The following is a 13,614-nucleotide window of genomic DNA, read 5'->3' as shown; positions in this document are numbered from 1 at the left end:
GCATCAGGTCTGTGAGTGACACGGCAAACTAGAAGTGGTCTGCCTACACACAACTGCAGGAACGCCAGCCGCACAGGTACTGTCAATTACAACAGCCGCGTTTTGTCAACAGAGCAACAAGCTGGGTACTCGTATTATAGGATTCTGAAAGCATGACCATAACTGCTAATTATTTAGCGCACTCGTACGCTCTTTCAAATGACGAGAGGTAAGACCTTCACGTTAAAGTGAATGTTCCTGCATTGCGTTCAGCTGAGGGACTCGATTAGATGAGCTCACAAAGCTGGACCCCTGGCAGATCTCGCAGAGAACATTCACCAGTTCCCCTGAAAGGGGTGAGCATTTTACATGAATATCTACTGATACAGAGTAAGCGCTGCTTTGTAGAACAGTACAGCAATACACCAGCACACACGTAATATTTCAGTTGGAACACACAATATGAAAGACAATGAAATATATTCTTTCATGATAAAAAGTCTGAATCATTTAAACGTCCTTTATTCTTCAACACCATCAACTGTATTAAATATGCATTCGTACAACGCTTATTTGCGTTTTGGAAGGTTTGGTGTCTCCAGACTGATTCTTACCGCTACTAAAGGAGAATTGACCTTTTCTTTTTGTTTTTATTTGCCCTTAAACTGCACGTTATTTGAAGGACGCTCAATGCGCCTCACGGATGACGCAGACCGGCGTTTTATCATCAAACTCCTTTTTCCATTAGATTACAGGCTAAAATGGAGTGTTTTTCAAAGCGTATGGTGATCCTTACAGAAGCACGCCTCTGAAGTGACTCTTGCGGCAGGTGTTCAGAGTTTTTCGGCTGAGATTAATGCCATTTTATTTCATTTTCTGGCACTTAACCATATAGCCGCTTCAGTATTAAAGGTCATTTCAAATCAAACACACGGAGTGCGCATTGCTGAGTTCTTATCCATCTGACAAATATTATGAATTATACTTTCAATAAAACCCAGATTTATGAAGGCTTGAGAATCTAGAAATGTGTGAACACATTTTTGGCGAGCCCTGAATACATCACTGATGCAGATCATTTAACCAGGTATTACCACTTCCAATAAAATCATCTGTCCCGAATGTTCTGGGTAACGCTCAGACGATATTTTAAGACTGCAGACAGTTTATCGACATCAGCATCGAGATCACTTTCCCTCTCCTCTTTTTCCAACCACCCGCCTCTTTTACAACTTTATTCTTTTTTTGTTTTTTATAGTAATACAGGTGACAAAACCAAAACCAGCTAAGGTCATGCAAACAGGAAGTAAGTGCAATATATATTTTTATTATTTAATTTTTTTTTTTTTTTTTTACAGTGAAAAGGTAATCCTGGCGCATGTTGCAGGGCTGAGTGACGCCTGTCAGTCAGCGTATCAGTGACGCAATCTCCACTCAACACAGACGTAGGGGCGCAACCACTGATGCACCTGCATTTCTTCATCACTTTCATCCTCCATTTGAGGTTGTAATGTAATATATTTTTAGAGGCTGCCTCATGCCTTGTACAAATTTAAAAGATTTGTTTTAAAAGGGGAAAATGAATGGATCTTTATTATGAATGTCTTACAAACAGAATAAAGTAAGAGAATAAGAGAGGACATTGGGTGGGCACTAATTTTGGCACAACAGCCCAGGGAATTGTGCTCAAAGGTTACTAAATTTATCAACTTTGTTGTTGGCTAGATTTAAATATGGAGTTTGCACTTAAAATAGTCAAGAGACCTGTAACAGTCCCCCCCCTCCCCCAAGATCCATCATGAAGCTGCTGTGATCTCCCCCACCCAGAGAAAACGCTCCGTTTCATTATTCATTATTGATCTGAATGCACAGTGTGAGCTGGGGCTTCGCTGTTTACAGGACGGCCAGCGCAGAAATGCACAGAGTTTCCTCAAGGCAACCCAACCTAATACTGAAACTGCAGCAATGCAAGATAATTCAATGCACAAACAGGGCCACTGCAATTTGAGTGCAGACACTCAAGGCTAGGTACGGACAGAGAGGGGTATATACAATATAGACAGAGAAGGGGTATGTATGAGGGATATGTGACAATTTACAGGCATGAAACTTGTGTGTCGCTGGTCCGTGCTGGCTGCATCCGAGTGTAACACACATCGGCACAGAAACAGCTGAAGTTTGATGACAAGTCAGTTTTCTCAGGCAAAATACACCCAGAGCCTGCTGGGTTTTTTTCACTTTTTTTTTTTTTTTTGCTCCATTTATATATTTATATTCTTTTCTTCTTTTTTTCCGGCTCAGCTACCACAGAGAGCACGGGCAGAGGGGATAAAGGGATTCACGGATCAAACACCTTCAGCCTGGAAGACGGAGGTCTGAGGTAAAACAAACCGCTCCCAGGGAACAGGATTCCGAGATTAAAAAACGAGCGAGCGGGCGGACAAATAAATAAATAAGTCAATAAGCAAATAAATAAATAAAGGAAGCTGTTAAATCGATTCGGGGGGATAAAACACAGAATCCATTAAAGGGAATTCTGGGAGCGCGTTTCTTCCACGCGAAGCATTCCTCTAATAAAAGCGGGCAGAACTGTGGCTTCAAAGCGCTGGTAATTTTGTACGCAGCACATCCCGCATTAGCAGAAAACATCATTTAAGGAACGCGACACTGCCCTCGCTGGAGTGTTCCGTTTGAAGATGGCTTCTTTCTCCCCTGCACCTCTCCAAGGAAGGGGGAAAGGGAAAAAAAACAAAAAAAAACTTTGAAAGATCTGAAACAGAGATGGCTTTCAAATACTATTTTGATTACATTCAATTGGTTTTGTGACAGATATCAGGGCTGCTTTGGAGACACTAATGCAGCCAAAGTAAAGCTCATCTGTCTGACAACACGTTCCTTTGATCTCCCTGTTGACGAGATAGCGAGTTGACAACTCATAATTACAGGAGAAGTACCTCTCAATCACGCGTCGAGCGTCGCGCCGAATACTGAGGAGGGCTCGGCCGCGTACGCGCCGTCCACGCGCGTGCTGCCGCACCTCCTGCGACACAGGGTCCCTGGGAAATTACCCTAAACATCCCCCCAAAAATACAGCCAAAAACGCCAAAGTGCTGGTCTCAGAAAATGTCAGTGAGAGGGATGGAAGGAAGGAAGAAGATAGGAGGGGAGGGAGGACAGAGGAAGTGAAGGAGGGAGGGTGGGACGAAAGGAGAGGAGAAGAGGGGGGAGGGAGTGAAGAAAGGAGAAAGGAAGGAAGGGAGGGTGAAGGAAGGAGAGAGCGAGGGAACGAAGGAACACAAAAACTGAGGAGCAAGTGAGGGGAGAGAACAAAAAAGGGAAGAGGAAGAGGAGCTAAGGGGACGAAGGACACGTGTAAGGATGAGGGAACAGCGGGTCCCACGGCCAGCGACCGCGGCGAGCAGCAGACCCACGGAAGTTTCCCAGCAGGCAGTGTGCCGACGGCGAGCATTGATCCTCAAATCCAAGAATAACGCTCAGAAAAATAATATCCATCACACCGCCGTATTGGCAGCAGACAGGCCCCACACCAGCGGGCCTGACAGTCACTAACGAGCTGCTTTCGGACCGGACCAAACAGGACCGGACCAGACCAGACTGGCGCTCTCCACTCTCGCAGTCTACGACAGCTTGGGAGGTCACCCTGGGCAACATGATGCAACTCTGTGACAGGCAGAAGTAGTACTGTCTGTGATTACAGACACCAACTGACCAAAGGCAAGCTACACCATCGCATATCAGGCCAAAAAAGGGTTGAAACCTGGTTAAAAAAATAATAAAACAATGCACGAGCAATTCCAGCATTTGGTATCAAAAAAACCATTCGGAAGATTTAGCCTTATTGGAATGCAGATTTGCGACAGCCCGCAGACAAAAGAAAAACACAAAAACAAAATGTTTCCCACCCACCCCCCCCCCCCTCCCAAATATGTTCAGTCAGAAAACATATTAGCTCTGTCTTTTGTGCAGATTAGAGCTGGATTTTACACTCTGCGCGCTGAGAAGTGTTGCGGCTTTGTTTCCGCGAAGCGAGCGGCTAATGACGCGGACGGAAGACGTTAGCGCTGGCCTATGGCGGCTCGCCGCTCCTCTGTTGTGACAGCGAGCGGATGAACGGTCACGGGCGAGGCTGGCACGTCCAGCGCCGATACAGCCGGCGAGAAACGCGCGGGTGGGAACCCGCTCGTCTGATCGCTTTCTGTTTGAGCCGCAACTTTCGTTTCTTTTTGTCTGCACAGCAAAAACAGAGCAGCGCTTCTTAAGAACAAAAGACGAGGCACAAAACAAACCAGCCCGCTGCATACGGAGAGGCAGCGTCCGTGACTGCCCGGAGATGATCAGCAGTATTTGGGCCGGCTCCGCGGGAAGTTGGCGGGAGCCGGCGCGTACTTAAGGCTCTGTAGCGGGCGAGTCTGGCCCTCCCTCCCGCCGCTCGCTCGCTCGCTCCCTCCCGGAGAAGCGTCGGCTTTAAAAAGGTGACTCACCCCAATTTCTCCTTCCTCCCTCTCCTTAAAGCCTCATGAATAAACGCTCCTAAATAACGGCGTGCGGGCCGCCCCGCCAAACAATACGGAGACGCGGGAGCCGAGCTGCGTCCGCTAACCGCCGCTGTGCCCTGCGGAGAGCGCGGCGGGGCACCGGCGCTAAGCTAACGCCGGGAGGTTTGCCATTTCCACACCGAGGCACGGCCCGGTTACACGAGCGGTCACACAAAATGGCTGAGTGTCAACTGACACGTTACTAAAACCAAGACAGCCATCTCAGGCCTGACCACTCAACAGAGTTACAGACCCGTTATGTGTATGTAACTGTCGCTACCATGTCAGTATCACGTAACACATCCTACCTGTGTCAGAAGACTTATACCCACCTCATTAATCCTGCTGTATAACTTCTTCCTGAGAATAATGTCACGGAGACGACACAGACCTGTCCTCTTTCAACTCTGTCTGTGACCTAACACCTCACACCATCGCATTCTCCCTGTGACTGAGCACAGGTGCCCAACACCGTTTTCTGTGCTCATACTCGCAGATGCTCCGTCCTTACCAGTTTCTGACACTGGCCGTAGTCTGGGCGCTGATCTGGCTGGAAGAACATGGACTCGCCGCGGTTCTTGGCCATCTCGATGAGGCTCATGGCAGTCCGCACCGTGGAGTTGCGGGCGTGCACAAACACCATCACCTGAAAAAGAGTGAAATCAAATAATCAGACCAAATACAATCACCTGCGATACAGAGCAATATCAAATAATCAGACCAAATACAATCACCTGCGATACAGAGCGATATCAAATAATCAGACCAAATACAATCACCTGCGATACAGAGCGATATCAAATAAGACCAAATACAATCACCTGCGATACAGAGCGATATCAAATAATCAGACCAAATACAATCACCTGCGATACAGAGCGATATCAAATAATCAGACCAAATACAATCACCTGTGATACAGAGCGATATCAAATAATCAGACCAAATACAATCACCTGCGATACAGAGCGATATCAAATAATCAGACCAAATACAATCACCTGCGATACAGAGCGATATCAAATAATCAGACCAAATACAATCACCTGCGATACAGAGCGATATCAAATAATCAGATCAAATACAATCACCTGCGATACAGAGCGATACCAAATAATCAGATAAAATACAATCACCTAGGATACAGGGCCAATTGAAGTACTCAGCAGCCAACACCACCCCTGCGCTGCATTCATTTTTTAACACTCTTGCCCTCACCTCTTCCCCTCAGCAGAAGCAGTGTTGCTTTTATGACTTCTCTCAAAGCAACCCCACCACCTCCAAAGGTCGGAAGGAAAGGGAACCAGTCCCCACATACAAGACAAAGAGGACTCAATGCTGTCTAACAACTGGTCGTGGGATGGACTTCCTATTCACACTGAGCCAATCGTCATGGAACGATCATACATGAAGGGTTCCAACGCTCAGCTGGAATTTCTGGCCAAATATTTTTGCTATTTCGATGTGTGAGCTAGCCCTGTGCACTGCGAGTGTATCTCTGCTCCTGACCGAGACTAGGGACAGACTAGGCCCTGGAGAAGCCATGCGATCGGGACTCGCCTGTGCACTGGAGAATTCAGCGGAGAATTCTGAGCAAGCCTGAGGTCAAGGTGCCAGTGTCTGTGAGAGATATAAACTAGCGGGCTTTAGCTACAAAGCAGGTCCAGAGTTCTTTCAGAGTCATTGCAGAGTCAAAGGACACTGCCAAGCCATGTGTCCACCCATCCCACATAGGGCAGAGGACACCACTCCAGACATGAGAGTGTAACATAAGCATTAGTTTAGTGTGAAGATAGTATCTCATATAATAATATCTTTCTCTAATAAATATCTTTAGTAAATGTCTTTAGTAAATTGGTTGCACATAAATGCTTTGTGTCACCTCTTTATACCAATAAGTGGGCTCTACTGATTACAACAACTTCAAATGAAATGTAGTTGTAATATTCTCCAGATTTTTTTAGAAATGGCTAATGTTTATTCATGAGCTTGTGCAGCGTGACTGGAGGACATCTTTGACCAGCCTCTGAAGTACGTAACTCAGAAGGGGCAAAGCAATAAGAAATAGCCATGACACCTGTGGTAAAGGGCAGCAGATATCAAATCACACTTAGCGGTGAAATTTAGCCTGTGAAATCGGCTCTGCATTGCAGGAGATGATGCTTTTCCACAGAGGCAATATTAAATGCTTAGCACAAACACCAACACCTGCAATACAGAACCAATATTAAATATGCACCCTCTCGGGGTGATTTACATAGCTTTTGTTTTAGATGTTGTCTGCTCACACACCTGAATGTATTTAATGAAGCAGTTCAGCCTAACTACCCTTCTCAAGGGAAAACAGCGATGCCCCTTAACTAGCAATTTGAACCAGTAACCTTCCAGATGATTCCGGTGTCACGACTGCATGAACAATCCCTCCTCACACCACCCACCCCTCTACCCCCACCCGCACCCCCACCCCCCCGGTTGTGTTCTGCCTGTGAAACAGAAGGTCGCTGCAGCCTCCACAGCGAGAGGATTCACAACAAAAAAGGGGGTAATTTTCCTATTACAGTCAAGCAAGGCTGACCTTGCAAAACAGTCGATACTCAGACAAAAACAATCGATGGCAGAAATATAAGACAGTTATGAGATGAAAGAGAGGGACCTCTCTCCCCCTCTCGCTCGTCCTTTCAGAGCCGTGTCAGGTAATTGTGTGGAGGGACGGCGCGCTGCGGGAGAAGGAGAAAGAGAGGGGCTCGCGCGTTGTCGCACAGGCCCGAAGGCTGTTTATCTCTTTCCTTCAACCTTTGTGGCTGAAAGCAGAGGGCGTTTTGTGAAAAGCTAATATGCCACAATCGATTCTTTTTACATAGAGCCAAGGAAAAAAAAGAAAAAGAAAAAAAAAACAGCGGCCACCAACTGCCCTCAGCGATGTTCTCTGAGCACCCCTCCCCCCCTCGGGTCTAAACACGCTCTCTCTCCACACCCGTCACCAGCTATGACCTCCCGCTGACCTGCGACTCGCACCCAGCCGGAAACACAAACAAACAAACAAACAAAAGCCCCACCACAGCCATCCACCTGAGAGCGTCTGCGCAGCCAGCCGCTGAGGGGTACGGACGGGCCGCGTTTCGCGACCGCGCGAAGCCCGCGTTTCGCTGGACTCAAGCGTACACGCGTTGCCGGTTCGTCTGGAATCGTCCCCGTTAGCCGCCGCGTGTTGCGCAGCTGAAGCGGGAGGCGCGGTCTCGTGATGAAGGATGAGACGAGCGAACGCGGCGGCGGACGGCTTCCCGCTCGCAGGTGTGACGCTGAACCCGGGACAGGGCAGGCAGGGGAAGATGAATCCCTGCGTTACGGGAATCTGTGGACTGGGAGCAACGGTGCACATCTATCATAGTTTACACAGCTTTATAACAATCAGCCCTGGCCTCTGGATAACCCATGAAGCGCAGCCCCAGAAATGTATAGGGATTCAACGGGGAAGTGGAAAGTGCAATGAGACTAATGCCAGTTGATGTCAAAAGGTTGCGGATGAAAATAAATACCTAAATTAATGGGAAAAAATAAAATAAATAAAAAGTTCTGTGACACGTGTAGGTGGACATGCTGTACTTGCTCACAAAGACTGTCCCCAGGTCAGTGCAGCTCAGACAGGGTCACTCCAAACACACTCGCTCTACACAAAGACTGTCCCCAGGTCAGTGCAGCTCAGACAGGGTCACTCCAGACACACTCGCTCCACACAAAGACTGTCCCCAGGTCAGTGCAGCTCAGACAGGGTCACTCCAGACACACTCGCTCTACACAAAGACTGACCCCAGGTCAGTGCAGCTGAAACGAATCCAGTCAAAACCCTTCATCCCCAAAGAGATTGACTCTAGTCTAGGTCTAGATACCATTTTCTCTCATGTTCAGACATGAAATCCTTAACCCAGACACCTCCGTACATAATAAATGGATTAATAAATAAATAAATGAATAAATAAATAAATGACACAGGATGAAACAGGGAACAGCAGGATTAGAACGCTGAAGTTCGGCTCAGTTTTCCCCCTCGCTGTGCGCAAAATTTTAAAAGGTTCAGACATTTTGTGCCGCCGGCAACTCGGGGCTCGACGGTTTCATCTGCGCGGCGCGCCCCCTTAAAGAAGCGCGCTGCTTCAGAGGGCCCGGAGATGACACGCCGGGTCTGTGATGTCATCAGAGCGAAACGCTCCCTTCGCACCGCGCCGGTGTCCGCCGCTGCTTTCAGAACGCCCGCGCTGACGCTTCGTCGACGCGAGCTCACGCCATTGGCTCATCTCCACATCCGCGCGCGCCGGGGTCACAGGGTCAGGTGAGAGCGCGGACGTCACAGAGACCCCCCGTGTGGCCCTTTAGCGGGGCATCCCAAACTGGGATGAGAGGACCCCCCTGACCGGGGCCCCAGCAAGACAGAAGTAAAATATGAGCAGGAATAATTTAGAGTGTTTTATTTATGCCGTTCATACAGTATGTCACAGATGACATAATTCAGACCAGTGCTTCCACACCTGCTCCTGGAGATCTACTGTCCCTTAGCTCCTCCAACCTTAAGAAAGCACACCTCACTCAACAGCCAGAGATCTCCTTGAGCTGCTAATTAGTAGAATAAGGCGTGCCAAATTAAAGTTTAAACGAACACCTACAGGAGATAATTTACATCTTCAAACAAAATAAAGCACGACTGGTTCACACACATTTGGTAATATGATAAGCAGTGCCATTGATGAAATACATTCAGCATATTTTACTATATTTATACTGCGCGCGTGTATATTACGTGGGTCTTATTTATAATCTTATATAAATGTACAGTACTTCAGTGTTAAGCCACCACTCTCAGTTCCTGCACAGCAGCCTGCAGTGAAAGGTGGATCGAGCTGTCGAACATGTGGGGGGTCACAGCGCTCATTTAGGGAGCTCTGAAATGGGAACATCTGGGAAGCCCTGCCCCCTGCATGAGAATCCTCTCGGCTTACTGTGCAAAGCTGCACTTTTTTCCCCCCAAGATCATATCAAGTAAAACACCTTGTAAGCAAACAGCAGAAAAAGGGGAAGTCTGTTCCTCTTGGGGGAGGGGGCAAATCTACAAAAGTTCTGCTATGAATGATTCGCTCCAGGGAAGCAAACTGAACACGTTCGTTGCGCCCTCTGTTACCTAAACTGCTGTTCTGTAAAGAGGAGAAACAAATCCACAGTATTGTCTGGCTTTGTTTCTTTTTTCCGAGTTACGCAGGGAAACTGCGGTAACTGGAGCCTCTCAACACGGCCATTTTGGGCCCGCGGATAATTAGTGACTAATTAATTCATGATTTCTAATTTGAAAACGGTCTGGAGAAACAAACGCGTCCTTGAGCACCTGCCAGCGGTCTGGTCCCGAGATGGCCGCCGTGTGCGGTCTGGGGCCCCCGCGGACCCGCGAGGAGGGAGCCCCACTCGCCCCGCCAGACAGCGTCCAGGTGACGCCAGCATCTGCTCCGCAGTCTGCGGCTCAAAGGGCACAACCAGGGCGCGGAAGATTCCGGAAGCTGGGACAGGGGCACCAGCGGAGGGGGGGGGGGGCGAATGTGACCGCGGCCCGGTTTCCCAGGAGCGCCTCGGCGTCGCGCTTTGATGATGTCACGGTGTGCAGACACTTTACAGAAGCTCTGCGGTGGGCGTTCACGCCCAAGTTGAGACGGTGACAGAGATTGATTCCCTGCGAGGTTCAGTCGTTTGATTTGCAGGCTGGCGCCGGTGCGCGGGCTGTCTTTCTCCCTGGCCCGGGCGCGCTTTTCTCAGGCCCAGATGGCGTGTGGGATGCCTGCCGATGCGCTGAATAATCAGGCCTAATGGGACCGGGCACATTTGCTGACTGGCCGCATGATGAGGAAAGCATTTGGAATACCTGCACTTCAACACGGACGCTCATTATCTCCCCCAAATGCACACATTCACAAAGCACTCGCATGGACATATGCACGCGTACACACACACACACACACACACGGACACACGCGTGCACACACACACACACACACACACGGACACACGCGTGCACACACCCACACGCACAAATGCACACACGTGCATGCGCACACTCAATTGTATGCACGCACACACACATGCCTGCATACACACTCACACATGCATGCACACTCATGCATGCATGCACACACACGTGCACGTCCACACTCACCTGCATACACACACACACACACGCGCACACACAGACACACAGAAATACACAAATCCACGCACACAAACATACCCTTCATACAAAGATGCACACCACACACATACACACACACGCAGAGGGACTGCCGCACTTGTTCATGGTCAGCCCTCCGCACAAACACCAGGCCACTGCAGGACTCACACGCCCACATTCCTAACACGCACACAGACGCATGCCACAGTAAAAGAAAAACGACGCCGTGCCGGACATAAAGGATATCAGAGAGATAAAAGACCAAACCCAGCACGAATGAGGGGCTGACAGCCACACTACACCCCTCCCCTCAAAAAAAAATACATAAATAAATTTTTAAAAAGGAACCTAGCCAATTGCATATCTGTTAGGACAGATAGTATTTCACACCCCGGGATTAATAGTGAATGCGACTGGGGACCACACACCCTCGTATGAGGGGTGCGGGGGGGGGGACCACCTCTTAGGAAAGGTCACGCCTCTAAAGCGGGTGAAGTGTGTTATTTTTCATTAGACAGATCCAGGAGGTAATTAGCGCGATGGTGGCCGTGCGCGTGGGAGCAGATCAGTCTTAAGAGGGTTAATTTGCTCCGTGGCAGGGCCCACCACTGCATGCTAAATTATGCCAGTCATTGGGAATGGGGAGAAGGCCGTGTAATTAGAGCTGGTCTCTGCATCTAAAACATTTGCTTTATAACACTGCAGGGCCAGGGAAGATCTGCAGCCAAAGTACACACACCCAGCCTCAAACAGGTACACGCACACATACACACCATGCAGGTGCAAGCACACACACACACACACACACAGAGTACACCCTGCCTGTCTCAAACAGGTACAGGCACACGCACACACATACCCACCAAGCTGGTACATGCACGCGCACGCGCCCATAAAAAGCATGTGCGCGCATAAACTAAAATAGATGCATTTAAAATATAAAAATACAGATCTGCTGAGAGGCTCATTGAGTTAAGGCATCACACTGTGGTGTGGATGAGCCACGCGGTCTTGGACAGAATCAGGATCCTGCCAGTGCGGACAGCTCCATAGCCGTCAGCTCCATAGGGTGACGTGCAGCTGGCGATAGCTTCATCCAGAGTATGACAGCGTTGAGCCAATCAGTGGAGATCGGGACTGCATGCCACAGCCGCGTATGAAAAGCCCTCCTCTGACTCAGCTCTGCGAGCGCCTGGCTGCGTGCCGGGGTGTAAGAAGAAGCAGGCTGCTAACATCGAGGATGTCTTCACTCCGCGGAAATCACAGCGAAGATCGAGCATTAACGAGGCTACAGACAACAAACTGAACATTCCAAATTAGGGCCTTAATTGGACACATTCAGCCCCACGCTGAGCACAAAATTAATTTGAAAAAATTAATCAATAAAACATTTTAAAAAGACAAAAAATGGGAAAATATAACTGAAGACAGACACCCTCCACAAAAGAAAAGACAAAAAAATAGGAGAACTGTCCCAAAGCATACAATCACCAACAAAAATTACACCCTAAACATCCTTGGGCAGAAGTCAGATCCAATCAGTGTACAGGTCTTAAAATAACTGGTCAACCATACCGTGCTACTATAAGTGAAGGAAGGATGAAGGAATCAGGAGAAGAGGGACATGTGTGCGTTTGGGGGGGGGGGGGGGGGGGGCACGGAGGGGTCCGCTGGAGCCTGCCCCGGCCCGTGTCCTGAACTGAGGCCATGCTAACTCTGGCGGCGGCTGGGAAAGTTTGGGCCAGAGACCGGCTCGGATCAGATGGCCGAGTAAAAGCATTTAATGAACATCTGCGGCGAGTTTGGGCTTGTGGGGTGGGCTGGGGTGGGCTGGGGTGGGGTGGGGGGTACGCTCACAGACACCCAGCCAGCTGTGCAGTCCACAGTGGATGAGGGAAGGGGGGTGGGGGAGAGCATACTCTCGCCTTGTTTGGGTAAACATCTGCTACCCCTACCGGCCCATCTGCCGTCCATTAGCTCAGCGCCCCAGCCTGGTCTGAGCGCAGAGACCGCATCCTCAATCCCGTCCTGACCGCTCTGCAAACACAGCTCTGCTAAAGCAATGACCTCAGCACAGCCAAATACATGTAGACCCCCCCTGTCTCACCATGCAGAGCCGCACTTCCAACACTGCACTGACCACAAGAGGACCACGTTTACAATGTTCCAATACTGCACTGACCACAAGAGGACCACGTTTACAATATTCCAATACTGCACTGACCACAAGAGGACCACGTTTACAATGTTCCAATACTGCACCAACCACAAGAGGACCACGTTTACAATGTTCCAATACTGCACTGACCACAAGAGGACCACGTTTACAATATTCCAATACTGCACTGACCACAAGAGGACCACGTTTACAATGTTCCAATACTGCACCAACCACAAGAGGACCACGTTTACAATGTTCCAATACTGCACTGACCACAAGAGGACCACGTTTCCAATATTCCAATACTGCACTGATCACAAGAGGACCACGTTTACAATGTTCCAATACTGCACTGACCACAAGAGGACCACGTTTCCAATATTCCAATACTGCACTGATCACAAGAGGACCACGTTTACAATGTTCCAATACTGCACTGACCACAAGAGGACCACGTTTACAATGTTCCAATACTGCACTGACCACAAGAGGACCACGTTTCCAATATTCCAATACTGCACTGATCACAAGAGGACCACGTTTACAATGTTCCAATACTGCACTGACCACAAGAGGACCACGTTTCCAATATTCCAATACTGCACTGATCACAAGAGGACCACGTTTACAATGTTCCAATACTGCACTGACCACAAGAGGACCACGTTTACAATATTCCAATACTGCACTGACCACAAGATAAGCCCGTTTCCAAT

At 48.8% G+C, this 13,614-nt stretch overlaps 1 protein-coding gene across 6 annotated transcripts in view; it reads right to left on the bottom strand.

Moving 5' to 3' along the window:
* ascc3 (activating signal cointegrator 1 complex subunit 3) overlaps window positions 1-13,614 on the bottom strand; it is a 240,917-nt gene that overhangs the window by 90,988 nt on the left and 136,315 nt on the right. For all 6 annotated transcript variants that reach the window (XM_035420116.1, XM_035420134.1, XM_035420106.1 and 3 more), the window contains exon 14: window positions 5,047-5,181. In XM_035420116.1, the coding sequence (XP_035276007.1) occupies window positions 5,047-5,181 (135 nt within the window). The remainder of the gene's footprint in view (window positions 1-5,046; window positions 5,182-13,614) is intronic.

This window comes from Anguilla anguilla, chromosome 1, assembly GCF_013347855.1.
Source record: "Anguilla anguilla isolate fAngAng1 chromosome 1, fAngAng1.pri, whole genome shotgun sequence".
In the NCBI taxonomy this organism is placed as follows: domain Eukaryota; kingdom Metazoa; phylum Chordata; class Actinopteri; order Anguilliformes; family Anguillidae; genus Anguilla; species Anguilla anguilla.
Note: the sequence above shows the minus strand (reverse complement) of the source record. Positions and strands in the feature narration are given on the sequence as shown.